This window comes from Dasypus novemcinctus, chromosome 26 (genome assembly GCF_030445035.2).
Source record: "Dasypus novemcinctus isolate mDasNov1 chromosome 26, mDasNov1.1.hap2, whole genome shotgun sequence".
In the NCBI taxonomy this organism is placed as follows: Eukaryota; Metazoa; Chordata; class Mammalia; order Cingulata; family Dasypodidae; genus Dasypus; species Dasypus novemcinctus.
In genome coordinates this window covers 8,837,671-8,864,168 of record NC_080698.1, presented here as the reverse complement: position 1 = coordinate 8,864,168, position 26,498 = coordinate 8,837,671, and the positions used below count along the sequence as shown (strand labels likewise).

The 26,498-nt window shown below is 40.3% G+C and overlaps 1 protein-coding gene across 7 annotated transcripts in view; it reads left to right on the top strand.

The window, feature by feature from the left end:
• Positions 1–26,498, top strand: part of MAP4 (microtubule associated protein 4) — a 255,102-nt gene that overhangs the window by 198,043 nt on the left and 30,561 nt on the right. For 4 of the 7 annotated variants that reach the window (XM_071212051.1, XM_071212048.1, XM_071212050.1 and 1 more), the window contains one exon: positions 2,197–5,529. The exons of the other annotated variants lie outside the window; for them this stretch is intronic. In XM_071212051.1, coding sequence (XP_071068152.1) covers positions 2,197–5,529 — 3,333 coding nt within the window. The remainder of the gene's footprint in view (positions 1–2,196; positions 5,530–26,498) is intronic. 7 annotated transcript variants of the gene reach the window in all.

The window sequence follows — 26,498 nt, the reverse complement described above, 5'->3', positions numbered from 1 at the left end:
CTTCTGAATCATAATTTGCATTTTAATATGACCTCCCCCAGATAATTCTTCCATACATTAAAGTTTAAGAAGCACTGCTGTAAGGTACTTCCCACCTTAAAGTTCTGCTATTCTGTGAACATGGTTTTGATGGTAAACCAGAAGCATAAGCATTTGATTTATCAACTTTATGATTCTCTCTGTACTTTTCTGTGTCTGTGATTAGAAGCTGAACTCCTTGAGGGCAGGGAGCATCACTAAAATTTTACTTCTATAAAATCCCTAGTGCTTTGCCGTCTAGTACTTGAGGAGCTCAATAAACTTTTTAAAATGTTTTTAAGGCATATAGATATAGTAATTAATTAAAGTCCTGTCCTTGCCCTTGGGTTATTATGAGAGAAACTCCAAGCATGAACTCTGAAGCCAGAGATTTACATAATAATTTAATAAAATAGTGTAAGAGATAGCACTAAATAGATGCCGATTATATGCTAAATAAGTATTTCAAATCCTGTGGGTGCTACATCCTAGCAAGTTTCTGAGAGAGAAAATAATTGACCTGAGGTATTAAATTAAGGGTTAGATTTGAAAGGGTAGAGGTGAGGACATTCGAGAAGTAAGGGTAAGAACAAAAGGTACTATTTAAATATTTCAGTAATCTTTGAAATCAGTTCCCTGAGTCATATTTGATAAGAACTGTCATAGGCCTGCTTTTTTCTATTTAAAAAGGTGATTTATTTAATTATACTAAAGATTATCTTATCTGTACAGAGATTTTTTTAAACAGCGGGATTCAAATACAAAATAAGTTGGAGAATAAATATATTACATGTATAGACTATTATAAAAATCTTACAAAGAAAACTTTACCTACTGTGAGGGGGCTTGCTACAATTAAACAAGGTTACTGAAATACACATACACAAGGAATATCCAAAACATATATATATCCTTCAGTTCTTTCAGAGTGAGCCAAAAAGAGACATCGGGAAAAAAATTTTTGACTGGATGTCAAAGAAGAAAATAAAGACTAATAATAAGAGAAGCACTGAAATCAAATGACAGGAAAATCACAGCTAGAAAAATCTTTGTATTCATGTGGAACAAAGGTGGCTCAAGCAATTGAACATGTGCTTCCCACATGGGAGGTCCCAGTTTGATCTCTGATTCCTCCTCAAAACAAAAGCAAACAAATGAAACAACCAACTCAGGGGAGCTGATGTGGCTCAGTGGTTGAAACACTGGCTTCCCATGTATGAAGTCCCAGGTTGAATCCCTCAGTACCTCAAAAAAAAAAGAAAAAAAAAAATCCTTCTATTGTTCGTTTTGGTAGAGCGGTAGCATAGGCCTGCTTTTTAATGGAGCTATTTCTAAGTTTTAGGATCCACACTGCATTGAATTGCTTAGAGGCAGGAGGTTGGATCAGGTGACTTACTGAAATCTTTTCTATGGGTGCTTCTCCTAATTGTTGTAATTCGTTAACCTACTTGACCTTATGTGTATTTCTCTGTCTTTTGGAAACTGAATTTAGGAACAGAACACTGAAATCTAAATCATTTGTCTTTCAAAGTAGAATGTTTTGGTTCTAGAATAATGGAATTTTTCTCTGTCCAAAATACTGATTCAATATCTTTTTATGAGTATGTGCAAAAGCATAAATCTGACATTCTAATCTTTTTCCCAGAGTTTATCTGGTTAGTTTGACAAGAATCTAATATAATGCTGGTGATGAACCCTCAGAATTGTAAATCTTGACCAAAACCATGTGTATTTCATTCAGGCAATTAATAAATGTCACCAAAAAACAGGCAAGACATGCTCCTTTGTCTTATGCACTGTGGTCTACTGGAATATAAAAGACTTGAGAGATAGCCTAAAGGAGCTTACCATCTTATTGCAGAATTGGGACTTATGTACCTATTAAAAATAATGACAAATGTAAATATCAGATGAGATTTACAGGCAGTGAGTACTTATATAGAGAGGTTAGAAGACCTCTGAATTTCTTTTTTCACATTTCAAACACTTTGTAAATGTTTGCAAAAAATCTTTACCTGAGATTATAATCACTGATAGATATTTGGTACTCCCAGTTAAAGGTGAAAAATGTTTCCAAAAAAAAGTTTTCCTTTAGTGACATGTCCCTAAATGGATTTTTAAAAAGAAATAATTATGAAGAGTTTTGTTTGGGATTTTAGCCAACTTCATGTATTGCAGGTACCCCTACCACACAAGCCAAACAAGTTTGCAGATCCAATGACCACAGGTCAGTGAAGCCCAAGCCTGAGCTCCTGGGAGGCTGTCCTCTACAGAAGACGCTTGATCCCAAGCTAGGCCCCTGCTCTTTGTCGAAGCTGGGTTGGGTCTCTAGTTCATCTTCCTATAATGAGCCTGGGAACCAAAGGAAAACTATTCATTTTGACTTCTTTGAACACCAGAAAGATCTTGGAAGGGAGGCCTGGGATGTAGAAAGTACACCAGTGATGGTGAAGAAAAAAAAGAAGAAACCAAAGCAAAAAAGATACTCTCAACCCTGGGCTGGAGGACCTTGGGATGACAGTGCAGAGGAACCTAAAGGTCATCCCTTTGCAGCTGACTCACAAAAATCAGGTGTTCTCAGCCAGTCTACCACCATGGGCACAGAATATGGACCTGTGTCCAGAGAAGATTTGAGCAAGGAATGTGAAGTTCACTCCAGTACAGCCAACGTGGGAGCTGAGAACTTTGTCCCAGAGAGTCTAAAAGTTCCTTCATATCTTTCAGAAGAACCCCCAAAAATTGAAGTAACCTCTCAGCCCAAGCTGAGAGTAGAGGTGGAGGTCAAAGATAACAAGTCAGTATCACAGCACCAAGATCAGAAATTGCTGCAGCAAGATGAATGCAAACCACAGCCTGCACCCCAGCTGAAGACTCCTGTGGCTAGAAGCCAGACAAGAGACACTTTAAATCTGAAAGGAACCCTTATAGATGTTTCTGCACACAAAGTAGAAACTCCTTTGGAGATCAGACCCAAAGAGGACTGTTTCTCTGTTTTGGACCAAGAGATTAAGGGTAGAGTTTCAAGACCCACAGAAGCAAAAGACCTTCCTTATTTGATACCCACTTTGACAGCAAGTAATCTATTAGAAAGTAGTCTAAAAGAAGAGAATGGTGAAAGTAAAATGACTCAGCTGCAGCATATCAAGCAGAAAGAATTTTCTGAAGAAGCTGAAGAAGTTAAAGCAGTAAATAAGGAAGTTTTTCGCAAGCAAAAGCAAGAGAATAGTATCTTTGCTTCTGAGCAGCTGCAGGGCAAGTTGTTAGTTCAGGTCTCTGGATTGGAGAATGAACCATTTAAGAGAATGACAGGTGACAGCAAAAGCAGGAAGGGAAGAGGAGGCTCTGGAAAGGTGAGAACAAGTTCTGGAAAGGTAAGGACAAGGTCTGAGCTTCCATTTCTTCTGGAAAACCAGGACAGCAGAGCTGTTCTTAAGCCATATGAGCTAGCCCCCAAAACAGAAGGAATGACTACTGGAAATAAGAGAGAGGAGCCCGGGCTGGATTCTTCAATGCAAGCAGGGATTGTGGCTGATCTCACTGAGGCAGTGGAAGAGGGACAGCCTAAGGAGACAGTTGACCCTGGGGTAGCAAGCACCTTGGAGCCATTGATTCTGGGAAATATGTCAGGCATGACTCAGACTCCTGGTGCTGGAACAGAAAGAGGAGCCATGGCCATAGATATGGGTGTCAGTAACCAAAGCAAGGAAGGAAGGTGTCCTTGGATAGATCATGAGGCAGTTCCCAGGATTTCTGAAAAGCCTAAAAAGAGAGGTAATGGTGGCAAAAATAAAAAGTTTAAAAATAGTTATTCCACACAGCCTGCTAGAATAGAGAGCAAGGCAGAAATCCTTAATCCCCCTTTTGTAGAGAAGGATGGGGATACTGGTCATATTCCCCATGAAAACAAGGAATTAGGGCTCATTTCTCCCATACTGCCTAATCCTTTGTTCTCAGATAAATCAGATAAACCTACAGTGGAAGTAATTGACAGAAAGAGTAGAAATATTGAGGCTAATTCTTCTGAGCTTGGGGCTTTTAAGGGAAACAAAACAAACACAGTCAAGGATTCTACTGTTGTTGAACCAGCTGCCAAGGTCACAGATGTCAGCTGCCAAGAACAAATCCAGGGCACAGGATTTGTCCCTTCAGTACTGTCTGAGGAGAATAGGACAAATGCAGCTAAGGTACCCACTGCAATGACTGACAAACCAAATAAAAGGAGTAATAATGGAAAAAGTAAAAAGGTTAAAAATAATTTTCCCATGAAGCACATTATGGGGAATAAGATAGATGCAGCAAAAATACCTGTTCCCATGGAAACCACAGGGGACCACAAAGTTGAAGGAATGGGCTATGTGGACGAAAATAGAAATATTACATTTACCTGCCCCAGAATATCCCCAGAGGTGATGAATAAGTCAACCCCTTTAGAGGCTATGGAATCAGCAGCCTGTGAAAAACCACCCATCCCTGCTCCTCAAATGGTAAAGGAAAGTGATTCCTTCTCAGACATCTTGGCAGAAAGTGGGCAAGAGGCAGCCGTGGCCCATGTTTCTAAATTATTAGTGGTAGATAGCTGCAGCAAAGATGGAGTCCAAGGTCAGGAAAGACCCAAGACTCCCTTGGCTATTTTACCCTCTACAAGCATGGGGGTTGACCTAACTTTCACGACAGCCATAGAAACAGTTAGCAGTCAAGGAACTCACTGTCGTAAGAATAAAGATGAGCTTGCTGATCCTATAAAAAATGAAGCAGGGGTGCATGAAGCATGTGTGGGAGGAGACTCTGAGCCTATGCACAGTGGTGTTTCTAAGCATTCAGCAGAGAAAACCACAGAGCTGGCAAAAGGCCATGCTCTTTCTGGGGTTCCAGCAGAAGACCAAAGTCTAATCGGGGAGGTCAGAGTTCTAAAAGCTTATACAGATAGGGGTAGTTTTCCAGCATGTCCAGTGGACAAAGAGACAGAGACTGAGGAAGGATCTGCTCCAGTTCAAATTCCTGACTTACTGGGAGACAAAGAACACACGCCCAGTTTTTGTGAGGACCAAAATGCGGAAGATAGAGATTCCAAGGGTCCAGATAGTTTGACTAAGGAGGTGGATATGACTCTTCTGCCTCCAAAAAGTGAAAAAGATAAATTGAAAGAAGTTAATCTGGCTTGTAAAATCACAGAATCAGAATGTGTTTCCTTCACGGCACCAGAAGTACAATCCAATTTCTTATATGGCAAGATTGAAGCTCCTCCATCTGGGGTGGTAGATAAATTAGTAATGACTGTTCCCAAAGATCTTCAACCCCCAGAATCCAAAGAAAAGATCTTGGAGGCATCTCTGAAAATAACAGAAAAATCTGAATCTAAGTCACTGGGAGAAGGAAAGAAGGAAGATAAAAACAGAATGACAGAACCAATGAAAGGCTACATGAGACCCACTAAGTCCCGAGGATTTACTCCACCTTTGCCAAAATCTACAATCCAGGAACGAGAGAAATCCAAGCAATTGAAGTCCAGTGGTATGAACCAGCCATTGCTGGGGAGATGTGTGTGCTTGTTGCTTTTGAGTCAGCATCAAAAAGGGAAAGAGCTTGTGCCTTGGTTCTATCCAGACTCTAATCATCCATGTTAATCACTGATTTGTTGGCATGAAAATCTATAACTGCTAATTATGTGTTTTCTGCAACCAAGGCATGTTTTGTCCAGCTTGAGGAAACTGGTAACTTGGTTGCATGCCTTTTTACCCAGCACTGAACTGTGCGTTTCAGGGGAAGTTGAATTTCAAGCAATAAATTGTTTAGAAGGCAGCCTGTCACCATTCAACTATTACTAATTGAAAAAAAAAAAAAAAAAAAAAGATTACCTCCTATGGGCAAAGTTTACATCCAAATTGTAATTTTTATTTGGTATAGTAATTCACAGGAGGAAAGAAAATACTCCATGTCCAACTATGCATATGGGTTTTGTTTTTTGTTTTTGTCACTATTTATATAGCTTGTACTGGTGAGAATAAATATCCAAATTGTTTTTGGATTAAATGAAAATGTTCTGCCCTCTTATGAGGAAATGGTGGCCTCTCACCAGCATTGGTAGGTTACTACTAGCCTTTGTGTTTCTAATAGTAGGAAAAATTTCTCAGTGATGGAGCCACATCCTTTGACCAGATGACCCCCAGTGGCATGTGGGTTAGAATATTGGTCATAGTCTCTGTCCATGAAACATAGTAAAACTTGCCCATGTCAAATTCCTCATAATTTTTTTCTTTTTTATGGCTCTAAGCAATCCATTAATTGCGATGTGGTTAAGAAGAAGATGCCTTTAAGACTGATAAATGTTAGCCTTTTTTTCCCTGAAAAGTATACATTTAATCAAGGCTTCTCTGAGACAACTTTCAAATAATCTATTCTTTGGCCTTTGAGATTTTCCACAATTTACAAATAACACTATTTCTTAATCACTGTTTCTCAGCTTGCATGATACAGCTACTAACTCTGGAAATTATTTTAGAAAATCAAAAACAAACAAAAAGCCACAAGTTGTTCTTAGTAGCTAGCCAGGCTTTTACAGAGGCTTACTTATGGAATTCATTGTGTTCTGCATGGTATGGACTTGTTCGTTTTGGGTAAAGTTTGTGCTTTGCATGAATTTATACCCAATAAGGAATATACTTGTTCTGTGAATGGAGAATGCTAACAGTTTCTATTTCCATAATATATTCTCATCTTTTGGTTTTATCTTCCTTCTATTAGCTACCCTGTTACCAAGACAGAAAATGAAGTAGTATGTATAGGGTTTTCCAGCATTCCTTAATCTCTTTCAAGTTCTTTAATTTAGTTTCTAGACAAGCTCTTTAGTTTCAGCAGTGATATGAAGGGTGACAGCAGTGATATAAAGCGTTTTTGAAAGCCTAGCTGTTTCTTTTTCCTCAGTATTTCAAAGAAATTTGGAAAGAGGACTTGTTTATATTTTTGAGGAGGCAAGGCAAGTGCTGGAAGCTTTCAGGGCCCTGGCTTGGTCAGGCCAGGCTCAGCATCTGCATGTTAGGAATGGCCTCGCAGAGTGGTTGAGGGCATGGTAATGGATTTTGGACAAAATTTATTGTTTCTTTAAATTCTACAGTCAAATCTTTTCACTATGGGCAATCTAAACTTTTTGCAATAGTTAAAAAAAGTTTTTTACTAAGTTTTAAATAGGTAACACATATACATGGTTTAAAGTAATATACAGGAAAATGTAATTCTTTCTCCTTCCATTAATCCCCATCCAGGTTACCCTCTCCAGAGGAAAGCAATGTTAAGTGTCTGGACAATTTATGCATGAAGAAACAATGAAAAATATTTCTTTATATTATATAAATGAAACATCTTTTATTCCCATTTTAATCACTTTCATGTGTACAATTTAATTATATTAATTACATTCATAATATTGCGCTACCATTACCACTATCCATTACCAAAACCTTTCTTCATCCCAAATAGAAACTCTGTAGTCATCAGGTAATAACTCCCCATTTCCCCACCCCTCCTCCAGTCATTGATAACCTTTAATCTACTTTCTGTCTCTATGGATTTCTTATTCTAGGTATTTCAAATAAGTGAAATTATATAATAGTTCTCTTTTTGTGTCTGGCTTATTTTATTTTACATGATTTCTTTAAGATTTATTCATGTGGTAACATGTATCAGAACTACATTCCTTTTTACAGCTGAATGCTATTCTGTAGTATGGATTCTACCATTCATTCTTCTGTGGATGGATACTTGGGTTGTTTCTGCCTTTTGGCAATTGTGAATAATGCTGCTGTCAATATTGGTGTATGTATTTTTTGTTTTAGTATCTAAGGCTAACTAAGCACTCTTGTACCTAGAGAAATGGAGACACATCATGAAGACAAGAATTGTGACTCAGAGGTTAATTTAAGACTAGAATCTAGGTCTTTTGACTCTATCTAGCATTTTATTCTCCAGGCAGAGACTATGTTTATTTATTCATCTGTTTACCCTTTTACCCACCATAGAGCTTTACATATATATGGTGCCTAGTGAAATACTTAGACTGATAAATAAATGGGTTATCTTCTAGAAGCAAGTAAAGTGACTATATTGGTAAAGTCTCTTCTAGCTCAGTGTTTCCTCTCCTGTTATTTATTTTTCATGCCACTCTCAAGTTTAGGGATACCTTAGCTGAAGATTTCTTTGTATATTGTGCATGTTGTTCTAGGCAGGGAGGAATAGTGAGATACTTCAGGAAGTCTGAGCTCAATTTGTCAAAAAGATTGTTACTCCACTAGGAATTCTTGCTGGATTGCATTTAAGGTGAAGAATAAAGCAAATTTGAAAGAGTCATGCATTTTGGGCTCTCATTTCTGCTATGGCTCCACATTAGTTTCTCTCCTGTAAGCCAAAAAGAAGTGTGGCATCTGTAGAGCTGTGAGTGACAGTGCACTTGGCATGTCATTACTATGATTGGGACAGTTACCATGGATCCCTGTAAATTGTCCCTTCTTTTGCTGTGGTGCTAACCTGGTCTCCTTTTTAGCTTTATTTCTTTTTCTTCAGTTTACTTAGCCCATCAACTGTCTTCCAGCAGCTGGGAATGTCAGTTTGTGGTAGGAAGTTATCTTGGTGTGAAACTGGAAGTAATTTATAAGTCCCAAGTCCTAACAATTTCAAGGCCCTTGTACATAAATAAAATATGTTCATCAGATGAAAAAGACATTTATAATTTTAGAACCTCCTACCATTTTACAACTGGAGAGGTACCCATAGGTGAATGTGTTTTCTTTAATGCCATTTTGCTTTCTCTCTGCTCATTCTCTCTTTCTCTGGCTTTTTTTCTTCTTACTAGCTGCAGATTGATGAGATTTGTTGTGTATGCCACACAGCTAAAAATAGCTACCATTCCTTAAAACTTACTGTATGCTTGGTACTGTCCTAACCTCTTTTACCCTCACACAATCTTGTGTGATCAGTGCTACGGTTCACTTTGTTTGAGCTAGAACATCTAAATATTCTTTGGAATGAGTGAAGCAAATATTGGTTACCCTGCTTTAAAAATTTTAGGCCAATTTTCCCTCCACACTCCCTCACTTCCCTTTTTTCTGCTCTGGCTGACAATAGCATTGGGGGATTCATAAAACAAATGATAAAATAAATAACTTCCCTTCATAACTCCTGATTTTCAGGGTTGAAGATATATTTATTTCTTTAAAATATAAAGGGGCCAGCAAAGAGGACTTAACGTTCTTATTTTTACCTGTGACACCTCCATTGAAGCAGATTATACCAGCTGTGGACAGACTGAAATTGTTAAATCTTTAAACTGTTTAGCAATGGTGGTAATTTTTACAAGATTAGACAAGAATTTGATTGTCATGCAAGCATTTTCTAGCTTGGTACTCTGCCAATAGTTAGACATTGAATAACATGATTTAGACTTTGTAGTATTTAGTCATTCATTCAACAGACAACATTATTCCTACTTTCTAGGAGTAGATTAAGATAAACTCTCTATTCTAGGATTCCAGAGTGAGAAGATAAACAATTTTACTTTACTGAGAGAATTTCTGTAACGTAAGTGTAAGCTATATGCTATGTGAGGATACAGAGCATAAAGTAACTTACTTGTTTTAGGAAAGCAAGAGAAAGTTTCATATGAGAGAAAGTGTTTGAGTGGGTCTTGAAGTATGGCTAGAAGTTTCCTAAGCAAAATAAGGTAAAGCATTCTAATGGAATCCCTGTTTAAAGGCATAGTGAAATGCAGGTTCATGGAATGTTTTGTTATGTCTGGCCAGGTTTAGGAAACACAGGTCTGTGACACATTTTGAGATGAGATTGAAATAAAAAGGGTAAACTCTCTAAGAGTCTTAGGGGTCCTGTGTGTCTCCATAAATACAGAGGATCTTAGACTTTATACTGGAGGCAATTTGGGATGGGGTAGTAGTTGTGTTTCCACTTAGTTTAGTGGATGATTCTCTTTTCTTTTTCAGGGAGGCCAGGGGAGAGTAAATTCTATGCTTAAAAGAACAAAGACCTAAGATTTCCCAGCTGTGCTTCTTAGGAGATTTATTCCATAAGGTTTTTAATGCTTTCAGGTCACATTAATAAGATTGCTTGCTTCTGCTTTGTTCATTCTGTCTCTATTCTATTCTACTAGTCAATGTACTCTCTTTATGCCAGTACCATGCTGTTTTAACCATTGTAGCATTGTAATATGTTTCAAGGTCAGGCAGTGAAATTTTTTCCGTGTTGGCTCTTCTTTTTTAGAATGTTTTTGGCTATTCAGGTATACTTTCCTTTCCAAATGAATTTGGTAATTGCCTTTTCTGTTTCTGTAAAATAGACTGTTGGAATTTTGATTGGTATTACATTGAATCTATAAATCAGTTTGGGTAAGATTGACATCTTCAAGATATTTAGTCTTCAATCCATGAACATGGAATGTTTTTCCATTTATTTAGGTCTTTGTTGATTTTTTTTTAGTACTGTTTTGTAGTTTTCTGCACATAGGTCCTCTACTTCTCTGGTTAAATTGATTCCTAGGTATTTGAGTCTGTTTGTTGCTATCATAAATGGAATTTTTTCTCTGATTTCCTCCTCAGATTGTTAATTCTAGTATACAAAAACATTATTGATTTTTGCACGTTGATCTTGTATCCTGCCACTTTGCTGAACTCATTCATTATAGCTCAAGTATATTTGTTGTAGACATTACAAAATTTAATAAGTATAGGATATCATCTGCAAATAGTGAGAGTTTTACTTCTTCTTTTCCTATTTGGATGCCTTTTATATTTTTTCCTGTCTAATTGCTCTAGTTAGAACTAGTACAATGTTGAATAACAGTGGTGACATTGGGCATCCTTGTCTTGTTCCCAGTCTTGGAGGGAAAGTTTTCAAGATTTCCTCAGTGAGTACGATGTTACTGTGTGTTTTTCATATGTGCCATTAATCATATTAGGAATTTTCCTTCTATTCCTATCTTTTGAAGAGTTTTTATCAAGAAAGGATGCTGGATTTTCTCAAATGCCTTTTCTGCATCGATTGATATGCTCATGTGGATTTTTTCCTTCAATTTATTAATGTGGTGTATTACGTCAGTTGATTTTCTTACATTGAACCAGCTTTGCAAACAAGGAAAAAATCCCACTTGGTCATGATGTAAAAGTCTTTTGATATGCTGTTGGATTTGATTTGCATGTGTTTTGTTGAGAACTTTTGCATAAGTATCCATCAGAGAGATTGGTCTGTAATTTTCTTGTCTTGTGGTATCTTTACCTGGCTTTGGTATTAGGGTGATGTCGTCTTCAAAAGTTTGTTGCAGAAAGCAGATGTGGCTCAAATTATTGAACTCCTGCCCACCATATGGGAGGTCCAGGGTTCGTTTTCCAGGGCCTCCTGGCGAGGGCAAACTGGTCCATGTGGCATACTGGCCCGAGTAGAGAGCTGGCCCACGTGGAGAGCTGGACCGCGCAGAGAGCTGGCGCAGCAAGATTACACCACAAAAAGAGACACAGAGGAGACATAATAAGAGATGCAGCAGACCAGGGAGCTAAGGTGGTGCAAGAGATTGAGTGTCTCTCTCTCACTCTGGAAGGTCCCAGGGTCAGTACCCAGTGCTGCCTTAAAGAGAAGACAAGCAGACACAGAAGAACCCACAGTGAATGGACACAGAAAACAGACAATGAGCGTAAAAAACAATGAGGGAGGAGAGGAATAAGTAAATATATTTTTAAAAATGTTTGTTGGGTAATTTTCCCACCTCTTCATGTTTTTCAAAGAGTTTAAACAGGATTGGTGTTAATTCTTTTCAAAATGCTTTGTAGAATTCACCTGTGAAACCATATGGTCCTGGGGTTTTCTTTTGGGGAGTTTTTTTGTTGTTTGGGTTTTTTTAAAAGATTTATTCTATTTATTTATTCCCACCCATGCCCCTTGTTTGCTCTCACTTTCTGCTTGTTGTCTGCTCATCTTTTTTTTAGAAGACATCAGGAACCAAACCTGGGACCTCCCATATGGGATGGAGGTGCCTGATTGCTTGCGTCACCTCTGCTCCTGCTTTTGTGCCTCTCATTAAGTTTCCTCATTGTGTCTTTGTTACGTCATCTTGTTACATCAGATCACCATGCGAGCCTGTTGTGTCAGCTCGCTGTCTTGCTTGTCTTCTTTAGTAGGCACTGGGAACTGAAACCAGGACTTACCATGTAATAGGCAGGTGCCCAGCTGCTCGAGTCACATCTGTTTCCCATCTTTTTGGGAGATTTTGATGACTGATTCAGTCTCTTTAAATGTGATTGGTTTGTTAAGTGCTCGCATTTCTTGTAACATCAGTGTAGGTTGTGAATTTCTAGGAATTTGTCCATTTTATCCAGTTTGTCTAGTTTGTTGGCATACAGTTTCTCATACTATCCTCTTATCCTTTTTTTTTTAGATTTTTTTAAATTAATTAATTTATTTTTTTTATTTTTTATTTTTTATTTTTTTTTAGCAAGCCTATTTTTTCTTTATTAGAGAAGTAGCATGTGTACAGAACAAGCATGAATAAAATACAGGAGTCCCGTTGGCATCGGTGTGGGACATTTGTTACAACTGACGAGAGCACGTGTTCGTAATCGTACTATTAACTACAATCCGCGGTTTAACTTAGGGTTCACTGCGTAGCATCATTCCATGGATTTTTTCAAATTCTGTTGCCACATGTACGAGCTAACAGTTTCCCTTTGAGTCACATCCAGAGATACATCTCAGTAGTTAGCTACCTTAACCACACAACGTGGACGTCTTTCTGTCTTCTCTCTGTGCCCATCAAACAGTCTTCAAAAATGGTATTATTTCTATACTTACCTTGATTATATATCCAAAATGTCCACAAAATACTTAGCTAAAGTTCTGTTTTGAGACATTTATATTGTTTCAAATTTGTTATTGTTGTTTAAATTCTGCAACTAACCACTCCACGCATTCGCTCATATCTCTATGCTCTTATAATTCCAAAGAAGCAAAGTTACCTGGTTTAAAAGCTTCCTCAAGTCAATTGGCCCTACTTTGGAGTTTGTGTTTCTGTGTGATGGAGCTGGACTCAGATGTGATCTTTGTCCACAAGGCTCTCCTGTTACTTTTAACGGATCTGTAGTTGGTTCTGGGGTTTAATGTATACCCAGGGGACCTGAATCTCTGGACTGACCATGTGACAGCCAGGCCCTGAGCCTCAACAGACTTGCAGCTCCTATACTGGTGTATTGGACTTACCCCACTCAGCTAACATGGAGGTGAAGAAGGTCAACCACCACACCAGGGAGCCAAGAGTGCCTACAACTGAAAGCAGGAGAATTGCATACAGCATCCATGTGGAATCTAAGCTCCCTCTTGACGTAGATGTGGAGTGGACACAACCATTCTAAGGTCCACAGGACGGAGGAATAGAGTATGGATTAGAGTGGACTTACTGATATTCTATACATGAACTATTGTGATTAGTAATCGAAGAAAATGTGTCATTGGTGTGGAGGAAGTGGCCACGGTGGCTGCTGGGGGTAGGGAGTGGGAGAAAGAGATGTGATGTGGGGCCATTTTCGGGGGTTGGAGTTGTCCTGGGTGGTGCTGCAGGGACAGTTACTAGACATTGTATGTCCTTCCATGGCCCACTGGGTGGACTGTGGGAGAGTGTGGGCTATGGTGTGAACCACTGACCATGAGGTGCAGCGGTGCTCAGAGATGCAGTCATCAAATGCAATGAATGTCTCACAATGATGGTGGAGGTTGTTGTTATGGGGGGAGGAGTGGGGGGAGGGGGGGTGGGGGATATATGGAGACCTCATATTTTTTTTTAATGTAACAAATTTATTTTTTTATTTATTTGTCTCCCCTTTCCCTCCTTATGCGCCAGCACTCCTTATGCGCCAGCTCCACACGGGTTAAGGAGACCGGGGGTTTAAACTGCGGACCTCCCACATGGTAGGCAGACGCCCTATTCATTGGGCCGAGTTTGCTTCCCATGATCCTTTTTATTTCCAAGGGGTCACTCGCAAATTTCCCCCTCTCATTTCAGATTGTATTTATTTGCATCTTTTCTCTTTTTTTCTTTGTTATTGTGCCTAGGGGTTTGTTAGTTTTGTTGATCAAAGCTCAAAAAACTAGCTTTCGGTTCTGTTGATTTTCTCTGTTGCTTTTTGTTCTCAATTTCATTTATTTCTGCTCTAATCTTTATTTCTTTCCTTCTACTTGCTGTTCTTTTTCTTCTTTTTTAATATAGGCATTTAGGACTGTACAATTCCCATTTAAGACTGTCTTCACTATATACCATAAGTTTTAATAAGTTGTGTTCTTGTTTTCATTTTTCTCAATATAATTACTGATTTCACTTGCAATTTTTTCTTTGACCCTCTGGTTATTTAGGAGTTTGTTGTTCAGCCATTTACGAATTTACTTTTTCCCTATTATTGATTTCCAATTTCATTCCGTTATGATCTGAGAAGGTGCTTTGTATAATTTCTATCTTTTTTTAACATTTATTGAGAGCTGCATTGTGACCTTACACGTGGTCTATCTTGGAGAAAGATACCTGGGCACTTGAGAAGAATGTATAACCCTCTGAATTTGGATGCAACATTCTGCATATGTCTGTTAATGTTGAGTCATTTATCATATTGTTCAAGTTCTCTGTTTCCTTGTTAATGTTCTGTCTAGTTGTTCTATCTAATGATGTGAGTGGGGTGTTAAAGTCTCCAGTGATTGTTGTAGAGATGTCTGTTTCTCCCTTCAGTTTTCCCAGAGTTTGTCTCATATATTTTGGGCATTCTGGTTAGGTGCATTGATATTTATGACTGTTACATATTTCTGGGGAATTGTCCCTTTTATTAATATGTAATGGCCTTCTGTATCTCTTTTTATAACATTTTTGCATTTAAAGTCTGTCTTTTCTGATGCTAGTATAGCTACCCCTGCTCTTTTTTGGTTACTATTTGAGTGGAGTATCTTTTTCCAACCTTTCTCTTTCAGCTGGTTTATATCCCTGGGTCTAAGGGGGACCTTTGTAAGCAACATATGAATGGCTCATGTTTTTCTGTGCATTCTGTCAACCTGTACCTTTTATTTATTTATTTATTTATTTATTTATTTATTTATTTATTTATTTATTTTTCTCCTCTTCCCCTCCTTCCCCCCCGCCCCAGTTGTCTGCTATGTCCATTCGCTGTGTGTTCTTCTGTGTCCTCTTGTATTCTTGTCAGCGGCACCAGCAATCTGTGGCTCTTTTTATTGCATCATCTTGCTGCATCAGCTCTCCGTGTGTGCGTTGCCACCCTGGGTGGGCTGCACTTTTTTTTTTTTTAAGATTTATTTTTTGTTTCTCTCCCTGTCCCCTGCCCCGCCCCAGTTGTCTGTTCTCTGTGCCCATTTGCTGCGCGTTCTTCTTTTGTCCACTTCTGTTGTCAGCGGCATGGGAATCTCTGTCTCTTTTTGTTGCATCATCTTGCTGCGTCAGCTCTCGAGGTATGCGGCACCATTCTTGGGCAGGCTGCACTTTCTTTCGCGCTGGGCAGCTCTCCTTACGGGGTGCACTCCTTGCACGTGGGACTCCCCTACGCGGGGGCACCCCTGCATGACACGGCACTCCTTGCGTGCATCAGCACCGCTTGTGGGCCAGGTCCACACGGGTCAAGGAGGCCTGGGGTTTGAACTGCGGACCTCCCATGTGGTAGACAGACGCCCTAACCACTAGGCCAAGTCCGCTTCCCAGGCTGCACTTTTTTTTGTGCTGGGTAGCTCTCCTTACGTGGCGCACTCTTGCACCTGGGGCTCCCCTACACGGGAGACACCCTTGTGTGGCACAGCACTCCTTGCGCGCACCAGCACTGTGCGTTGCCAGCTCATCACACGGGTCAGGAGGCCCTGGGTTTGAACCTTAGACCTCCCATTTGGTAGGTGGGCCCTCTATCCGTTGAATCTGCTTCCCAGCCTATATCTTTTGATTAGAGAGTTTAACCCATTCACATTCAGTGGTATCATTATAAATGCATTTTTTACTTCCACCATTTTATTCTTTCGTTTTCATATGCCATATCTTATTTTTGTCTGTCTTTTTACTCTTTTGATTATCCTTTCTGCTATTCTTTCTTCAGTACTCTCTTGCAAGCCTCTCTCTCCTGTCTTTTTCTTTCAGGCTGTAAGGCTTCCTTTAATATTTCCTTCAAAGGTGGATTCTTTTTAATGAACTCTCTTAGGTGCTGTTTGTTTGTGAATATTTTATACTCACCTTCGTATTTGAAGGACTCTTTTTCTAGATAAAGAATTCTCGGCTGGCAGTTTTTCTTTCAGTATCCTAATTGTATCATACCACTTTCTTCTCACCTCCATGGTTTCTGATAAGAAATCTGCTGTAAGTCTTACTGAGCATCCCTTTTATGTGATGGTTTGCTCTTCCCTTGCTGCTCTGAGAATTTTCTCTTTACCTTTGACATTTGACGTTCTGAGTAATATATGTCTTGGAGTTAGTCTATATACATTTATTCTGATTGGGATTTGCTGGGCTTCTTGGACATGTTAGTTCGTTTATCTTGTGAGAGTTGGGAAATTTTCAGCTATTAGTTCCTCAAATACATTTTTTTCTGCCCCTTCTCTTCTCCCTCCAGAACTCCCATGATACATAGGGTGTTGTGTTTCGCGTTTCCATTCAACTCCCTGATCTCCTAGTCAATTTTTTCTATTCTTTTCTCTCTGTATTCTTTTCTCTCTTTAATTTCAGCTGCTCTATCTTCAGTATCACTTATTCTTTTGTCATTTTGAACCTGCTGTTGTATGCCACTCTTGTGTTTGTTTTGATTTATTTTATTAATTTATTTTTTCCTTCCCCTGTAATGTGTTTTTGATCTCACCTAGTGTGTCTCTCATTCCCGTGAGTTCTGTTACTTTTCTATTCAGGTTATCAGATTCTCCTTTGTGCTTGTTCACTGTCTTTTTGGTGTCCTTTATCTCTTTAGCCATATTGTCTTTCAACTCAATTTGATTTTGGAAATTTATCAGCTTCTTGTTGATTATTTGTCTCTAATACTGTGTCTCTTCTGGGATTTTGATATCTATTCCTTTTCTTAGGCCATTTTCCTAGTATGGCTCATAATTTTTTGCTGTTGTCTAGTTATCTGATTATGATGGTGAGCTTCCTCAGATGCTCAATTTTTCTCTTTTGTCGGGATTTAGTGGCAGGAGGCTCCATGTTTCTGCTGTTCTTTGATTCAACGTGGATTTTTAGGATTGTTTCTTGTTAGTTGCTCAAAACTGGGCTCTGGACCCAAAAATGGGTGGCAGACCTGCTTCCTAGGGCCTTGGGGAGGGAGGCTATAAAGTCCAGAAAAAGGCTGTCTTACATGTTTACTTTTAATATCCTCATGTGCACTTCCTTGGTCCACCACAGATGGCGCTCTTTGGTAGGCCTCTGAGTTCACTGCCTTGTCAGGCTGTGTTTGCTGCAACATGGACTGCATCAAGGTGATAGAGGGTCCTGACTAGAGGCTAAAAGCCTCGTATTTTAAAATTTCTAAGAGGTATATTTCTCCAGCCTGTGCTGGCAGCTCCCTCCCTTTTCCTGATTAGAAAATAATTCCAGTCCCCTCTTTGTCCTTCTGAGCAATCAGTTCCTGTTAGTAGAGACGGAGATCGAGATGGTTGTGTATCTTTAGTTCCTTTCTGGCTCCCAAGGCAAACGATGGCCCGGCCCCACCCGGCCTGAAAGGGCTCCTGCAACAAAGCACACCAAATTTGTGGGTCAAATGCTGAGTCAGCCTTAGGCTGTGTGTCTCTCTCTCCCCTAGAAAGATCCCTGGGGCCCCCCTTTGACCCGAGGCCTGTGGGGAAGGTTGTAGGCAGTAGCAGCCTCTGTTTGTTTGGGTTTTTTTTAAGATTTTATTTTATTTATTTATTTCTCCCCACCCCCTTATTGTTTTTCACTTGCTGTGTCTTTTCATCTTCTTTGTTTCTTCCGGAGGTACTGGGAGCAGGACCCAGGACCTCTGATTTGGGAGGGAGATGCCTACTCACTTGAGCCACCTCCGCTCCCTGCTTTCTTGTGTTTCTCAATTATTTTCCTCCCGGCATCTCTTGTTACATCAGCTTGCCGTGCCTGCCAGTCGCATCACCTCACTGTCTTCTTTAGGAGGCACCAGGAACCTCTACTCCATGCTTTGTTGTGTCTCCCATTATGTTTTTTTCTTCTTGTGTCTCTTCTGTCAGCTTGCTGTGCCTGCTGTCACACCAGCTTTCTTCTTCTTTGGGAGGCATCAGATCCTCACAAGCAACTCCCATGCGGTAGGCAGGAGCCCAGTCACCTGAGCCACATCCACTTCCCCAGCTGCTATTGTTTTTGTGTGTTTTAGCTGCTGTTTTTCACTCAGTTTTGCCGTCACTATTCTTTTCCTTTGTCCCTCTCTCTCTGGGCAGTATCCTAAACCCTAGAAGATTTTTTCCGGGCTGTTTCTGCCTGTACTCTAGCAATTTTTCTGGGAGAGAAGAGAGTCCTGTGTCTTTCTAGTCTGCCATCTTCCCAGAAGTCCTCTTGTGTAACTTTTACTACTATTTCCAGACTATTTTCGTCATCCTAAACCAAAAGTTATACTCATTTAGCAATAACAGCCCATTCTTCTCTCCTCCCACCCATTTTATCTTTGGTGAGCCATTTCTTTTTTTTCCCTCTGTACCCCATTTTGCTCCTTCGTGAAATGAAAGAATGGGTTTAGAGGTTCTCCAGCATTCTCAGTCTGTACCTGGAGCACATAGTTCAGTGTCTTTGCCATACTGTTTTTATGGAATGACCCTTGTCCTAAAAGGGGATTTAGAGAATGGATTATTTTCTTTAGGCAATTCCTCAGGTTTTAGATTTAGGTTTTCTTTTTCTTTTCTTGTAATAAGTGATTGAAAGGTTTTATATGGTGTTTTGGTGATGGTGGAGGGTTTGTGGTGTGGTTTGTTCATTTTGTTTTATTTTTATATACCTTCTTTATCAGAGGAATCCCATGCTGTAGTTCTCCAGTTCAGGAGAGTCATGATTCTAAGTAGTAATGGTAAAGAAAAAAAAAAGAGCAAGGAGAGTCTTTGGCACAGAACACTTTGGTAATAAAATATAGTCTCACTCTGGTTTTCTTTTTTAAAGTGGCTAAGTACAATAAGAGTTCATTTATGTTTTGTACATTAGGTAGATTTTTAAGATGGGAAACCATTTAATTAAAAGAAACTTTTTCCCCTTTTTTGGTATTTATTTTTTTAAATTTATCCCCCTGCCCCTTGCAGCTTGTTTTGCTTTCTGCACATTCTTCTGTGTATTTTTTTTGTTGTGTCACCTTGTTGAGTCGGCTCTCTGTGGCGCTCGCGGGCTGGGCGGCATTCCACGTCACTTATGGGCCAAGCGGCATTCCCTGGTGCCCAGGTCAGCCTGCCTTCACAAGGAGGCCCCAGGACACGAACCCAGGGCCTCCCATATGGTAGACGGGAGCCCAACTGATTGAGCCACAGCCACTTCCTTTTTTTCCTTTTTATCTAAAAAGTATAATTGTATATTTTGAAAGTCATCTAGATCCAACAAACTTATTATATATTTTTTTTCTTTGAAGGCTCTTTTTAATTACTGATTTGCACTGTGATCATGCAGTTTTGCACATGAATTTTGTTCCTCATTTATTGGCTTATAACCAAAACGTCCCTAAAGCTTTAATATAATTTCCCTTTGATTCAGAATTTTGCTTATTTCCCACTTTGATATTAGCAGACCTTGGATGAACAAGGCTAATTTTATGTATACTCACTGAGGCTATCAAAGTCTCAGGGAAACTGCTTTTTCTCATGAATTGCTGCTTTTAGGAACCCCCAACAGTCAAAGCAGGAGGTCTCCCTCATTTCCCAGTCCTCAGAGATAGCAGGACTCCAGAGGCCTCTGGACTGGAAGAGTGGATGTTCAATCCTGAGGGCTGAGAATTCATCAGGCAGCAATTTAGTCCACACTTGGAGCAGTTTCCAGTGGGGATCTGGGAGCATCATTTGCTGATATTTCTCCAGGCAATGACTCGCCAAATGAAGATGGAAATATGTTGGATTCCTTAAGGTTCTTGGTTATGACGCATAATTGAATTTATGAACATTCCAGTTAGGTTAGGCCAGTAAAAAGAATTTATTTGGGAAGTAGGGGAAAGAACAGAGCTTGCTGAGAAATGGGAAAGATGGAAACACATACTAAGATTTGGTGCAGGCACCTCGAGGCAGAGAGCGCCTTAATATATTTTAATTTAAACTATTCACAAAAGGCCAGCTGTCTCCCATACCTGCCATGCTCATTCTTTTTTTTTTTTTTAAGATTTATTTATTTACCTTATTATTTTTTATTCCCCCTCCCCCACAGTGGGTCTCTCACCTGTCTGCTCATTGTTTAATTGCCTTCTCCAGGAGGCACCAGGAACTGAACCTGGGACCTCCCTCATGAGAGGCGAGTGCCTAACAGCCTGAGCCACATCCGCTTCCCATGGGCTGTCTGTGGTGTCTGCTACCTTGTGGCATCTGCTCATTGTGGTGGGAGCAGCATCTAGCTTGTTTTGTGTCTGGGGTCAGCATCTAGCTCATCTTCTTTTAGGAGTCACTGGGACCTGAACCTGGGACTTCCTGTGTGGTAGGCAGGCACCCAACTAGTTGAGCCACATCTGCTTCCCCATGCTCATTCTTTGTGTCTGCAGTTTCTCTACTGGGTATCCTTTCTTTTCCCAGCTCCTCCTTTCTCTCTAATTTTCCAAATCCTATACCATTCATGAAGCTTTTTCCAGACTATTTGAGGATACACTGATATTTTTATTCCCCGGTTGCCTGTACTTCATAGTCTGCATCATAAATTTTATCATTTTACCCTATGCTATCAAAGCAAACATTACACATATATGGAATAGCCAGGGAGAGACTGTCTGAGTGGCTTTAGGATTGCGAAAAGTCTCCTTCTTCACAAATGGTTGCTTATGGTGTCTGAAGTTCTACCCGAGTGATTGTTTCATTGGGAAAAACAGTGCTTTTTCTGGTTGGTTCAGCTGAAATTAATTTACCATTAGGCAGTATAGCACATTAAAGCTTCCATATTATTAGTTTGTTTTCCAGTGAACCAGTGGGATTCTGGGGGGTCAGAGTAGTCTTGTTATTTGGTGGTAGATCCTCAGACATCACAGCTGTTGCACAGAGGTCTTTCTTATGTTTTTAATACATAGAACATATATATACATGTATACCATGTAATATATATAACTGAGTAATAAAATTAATAATACACAATATGTGACTAAAGTTTTGAAAGTTGGGGGTGGGAGGTTGTGCTGTTGCAATGTGATGTAGTTTCACCAATGCCAGAGACAAAATTTTGGAAAACACCTTAAAAATCAGGTAAGCCTCAGTAATCCAACCGGCTCAGAAACACGTCCATCCCTCAAACACGCACACATACACACACACCCTCAATTTCCTGGCACTTTCTATCTTTGGTTTATGGGGGAAAATTAATTTGAGTTGGAGCCAGAAGACAAGATTTTTAAATCTCTCTGTGTCCCTTAATACTTAATGAGTTTGAGCAACTCATTTAAGTGCTCCTAGCTTCAGTTTCTTCATCCATAAAATGAGGGAATCTCTAAAGTGCCTTCTAGTTTTAGAATGGTAACGTTTTCGCATCTTAGTAGGAAGGTTGAAACATGCATTCAAGGATCACAGGCCTGTTGCAATGTCCAACTCACAATGTGATTTCAACTTGGGCTTCCGGTGGCCAGTCTGCTCAGTGACCTCCTCTGCCTCATGAGAGAGTGGTGCATGTTGGCAACCTTTTTTCCACCGTTGTAACTCTGACACTCTTGTCTGTGAATGTAGCCCTTTGTTAGGCACCGAAGTTAATGCAAAAGGCGTATTGGGTTGGTTCCTCCACTCAACTTGGGACGTGAGTGGTATGAGTGGTAGAGAAGAAGTTTGGGCCTGGAGGCTCCAATTAGGCAATCTTTTGGTAATCTCTTCACATTTTATAGACCATAGGTGGAACAATCTTAGCTCGACCTTTTTTTTTTCTTGAAGGCATTATTTTAAAACTATAGCCAAATTTTGCAGTCAATAGCAAATTACTTTTTAAAAACCAACTTAAACCTTTCTTCATCTTAGAAGAGGACATCCTTTGGCTTCTTGATAGATTATTTCACAGTATCCTATATTAATATAGGATACTAACTTAGAGGTACACCAAGAAAAAAAGCTTTTTTTTTTTAAGGCAGAGTATGACCTACCCTTACACTGTAACTTTTCTTTCAGGAATTTTCTTTTATGGGTCAGATTCTCCGTTCCAAATATATAATCTGTAAATTCAAAACCCAGGGCAGCAAAGGATCATGCTGCTTTGAATGGAGCAGTGGGCGCTGGTGAGTGGTAAAAACCCCAGGCCACAGATTGCCAGGGTCCTGTGTTTCTGAGGCAAAAAGAAGATGGACTGCCCCAGTGTGTTCACATTGCAGCTGAAGAGAAGGGCTGGTTGAGGGGAAGTGAGCCAGCTCATCCCAGGAACCAACAAGGAGCAGGGAGAGGAGTGAAAATGGGAATGATGTGTTGTCTGACAAGTATCTTGTCACTGGAATATATGTCCCCAAACTCTGATTGCTGAATGTCTTTAGATGAACCATTTATTAAACTGTTCCACAACGCAGAGCTTACGAGCATACTCTGGGCTTTGAGGTCCCCATCCACATTAGTTTTCAAGTGAATTTGATAAGTTGCTATGACAGCAAACCCACTCTTCCTCTAAGAAATGAATGCCTCCGATTTTGATGCTTCATTGAAGGTTTTTTTGTTTAAGGGAAGATTTGAGCAATTTTCTGAAATGCTCAGAAAGGCTTATTATGGCTGAGGATAGGCAAATGAGTCTTACTTATTTTTAAAACAGTTTTTTGAGTGGGTGAATGTGGTAGAGTGGGCATAGTATCAGATAAGTGGATGTGTGGGTATACATGTATCTATATCAGTGAATCAGTGAAAGCTGGAATAATTACTGTCTTCAGTGCTCAGATTGGCACCATACTGTGTTTTAAATTGTAGATCTAAGCAGCCTAGTTAACAGGAAATTACATTTTCAATTTAACAGTGGCATTTGGTTGTGCAGAAAGCAGGAGGTTCCTTCCTTTCTCTCTCTTCCTTTCTTTTCTTCACACCAATAAATACATTTAGCATCCAGCTGCTTGAGAGAGAGGGATGGGGGGGTGAGTTTTGTCATGAATACTGGGGACTTGGTGTGATGTCACTGCAAGCTCTGTGTGATCATAGGTGGTGTTAGAGCTCCAGGAGTGAGGGGGGGAGAGCTGTGAAAGAGACAATGTCGCTCTCAGACAAGCAGCCAGCCTCTCTCACTGCTGCGTATGGACAGCTGTGTAAGGGCAAGCCTACAGAGTGCCAGATGGACTCCCCAAAAGAAATCAGTCAAGCCGGATTTGAGTGGCAGAGGACAGAGAACAAACTGAATGAGATCAGGCTGAATGAGATCAGCATGGATGGGCAGCCGAAAGACGGGCTTAAGAAGAATGCCAGCTTCCTGGAGCAGAATAAGCTCTGCTTCTTTGAGGGGAAGCTAGACAAAGAACTCAGCATTGAAGTACGGGACAAGGAGTATCGAGCAACCTCGGGTCACCTTGAGAGCAGGTACGTGATTTCAGAAACCTGCCCTCCATCAGCGGGGAACTTGGCATACCAGAAGACAGCCCAGTTCCATCTGGGACCCGTAGGTTGGCCAGACAAAAATAAAGCCACTACAGTTCAAGAAAAGGTGGAAGGGAACAATGGGCTAGAGACCAAGAGCCAGCCAGACCTGGATTTCCCTGGGGCTGCTGACATCTCTACCAGGTATGTTAAGGAGCAGGAAACCAGTGTTTGGAACCCCAACTTTCATCCCATGCCTCAAGGCCCTCTGGGCTCAAGGGAAGCAACTCCAGGAAAGAAGGAGGATGGCATCAACCCTGGCTGTCTGGCCCTTGGGGTTGTGCCTGATAACTCTGGGGACCTTAAATGTGAATCTCTATTACCGGTGGCTGGAACCCTCCCTGCCCCCAATATTGAGCATTCACCCACTGCCATTCCACCAATCACTATGGTGGAGTTTGCTCAGGAATATTTGAATACAAGCTCTTACATCAGAGGCCATGATAAGGAGTTGGAGAAATTGAGTTCTACCGAAGCGGGGGCTTTGCTCACCCAAGCCCCCCAGCAGAAAAAAGCAATGCGCCGTGCCCTGTCTGAATGTTCGCATCTCTCAGTTCCTCCACCTGTCGACCTTGCAGATAAGTACCCTGCACTCCCTGCCCGAGAAGAGCTTTCTTTTGTCCTGCTGCCTCCCACCAGTGACCCAATGCCAAATCCTATGCCCAGGAAACTGGGGGTTCCTGCAATGAAGCGCTCCATGACAGTGGCTGAGGAGCAGACACCCATCTGTAGATTGAGCCCTGGGGAACTCGTCCTGTCTACTAAAGAAATACCTCCCTTTATCTGCGAGGAACCAGTGGCCATGAAGAGAGAAGAAGTGACCCACTTTGTCGTCAACAGCAGCAGCAGCAGCTCTGGGAAGAAGGAACTGAGTACTGCTTTGTTACATCTCCATAGTAAGCTGGAGCAGATTCCTGAAATAAGCAGCAAGAAAAAGGGAATAGAAGCTATTAGTGAAACAAGGACTGATTCATGCTCTCAAGCCTGCCAGGGAGGTAAGAAACAGCCAGGACAGGCAGCCCTGACAGGGAAGACAGAAATTGAGGTCACTGCAACCCATAGCACTCCGTTGTTCCTGTATGAAGAGACCCCATGTGATGGTATGTTTCTAAATTTTGCCTCCATGGGGAACAAGGAGATAGCAAGGAAGGAACCAAAGTGACAGATTACAGGCAGGAATGTTAGGCAGTTTGTTACTCATGGAGCCTGTGACTGCCTGGGGGAAGCTTAATTCCCTTGCATTGGAAGGTTGCTGGGAGCGAACTAAAATGAATCTAGCTGGGTCATCCTGAAAGTCTGCTGGCGTGACAATAGTATAGGCTGAGGATGTAGACTGATGGGGTTGGGGTTGAGGTGGGGTCAGAGGGTGGTGCCCATAAAAAAGAGCTCCTTGACCATGTTGCCCTACCCACCCCATCCTCATCCTCCCACCCCTCAGCTCCCTGTTGGTTTGAACCAAATGATTCCTGAGCTCTAAATCATCCAATCAAAACTGATTGATTCCCTGGCTTGAAAATCTGTCACTTTGTTAGATTCACAATGTGTTTTATCAGCATTCACCTCCTCTTACTAAAGTAGCACAATCTGGGTGTAAGTTCTGTCTTCCGTTTTGCTTGTCAGAACATTTTACTTTTGTTTAAGCAGAAAAAGAACCTTTTAAAGCTGGGCTGTTTAGTATTCTTTTCTTGATCTTTGTGTTTGACCCAGTCTTTCTTCTAGTGTTCTCTTTCTGTACATATGTTGGGAGGATTTGTGTGAAGAGGGAGAAGAAAGGGAAAGAGGAGAGAAGAAGAGAGACTTGCAACCTAATAAACAGCTAAATGCTGTGGTCTTTGTGGCCACCTCCTGTGTCTTTCTTCCTGACCCTTTTCTTCTCTCCCCATCCCCCTCAGGTCTTATTGATGGTGGTCTAAAAAAGCTTGTTTTTCTCTGAGTCTGGTATAAGCACAAAGGGCCGTGATTCATGAGCTTGTTAATAGGGATTTAAAATGTTTTGCTCGTTTAAAAAAAAAAATGCTGTGTTCCTGGGATGTATTTTTTCTAATATTTATTCCTCTCAGTATATTTTTAGGAGAATTTTTACTTTTTCTCTTTAAAAAAAAAAACTTTTTGTTGTAGTAACATACATACAATTTAGAATTTCCCATTTTAACCTCTTTCAAGTATGTAATTCAGTGGCATTAATAACATTCACAATATTGTGCAACTGTCACCAATATCCCAGCTTTGTGAACAGCTCAAGCAGATACTTTGTGTACGGTAAGCAGTGACTCCCCTGCTTCTCCCTGCACACTACTTTTATTATCTGTTAATACCATCTGTCTCTAAGAAATTTCTTTGTAGGTATATCCTATAGGTGAGATCATATAATATTTGTTTTTTATGTGTATCTGGCTTATTTCACTCCACATGATGTTTTCAAGGTTCATCCTTGTTTTAGCATATATCAAAATTCCATTCCTTTTTTTTTAAAAATTTTTTATTATATTTTTTGGGAGATACATAGATCACAGAAAACGTTACATTAAAAAATATAAGATGTTCCCATACACCCCATACCCCACACCCTACTCCCACATCAACATGTGACCGAGTAATATTTCAGTGTGTGTATGTATATACCACATTTTGTTTAACTGTTGAGGCACACTTGGGATGCTTCTACCTTTTGAGTATTATGAGTAGTGCTGCTATAAGTGTTAGTGTACAAATAAATATCTATTTGACTCCCTGCTTTCAGTTCTTTTGCTCATGTACCT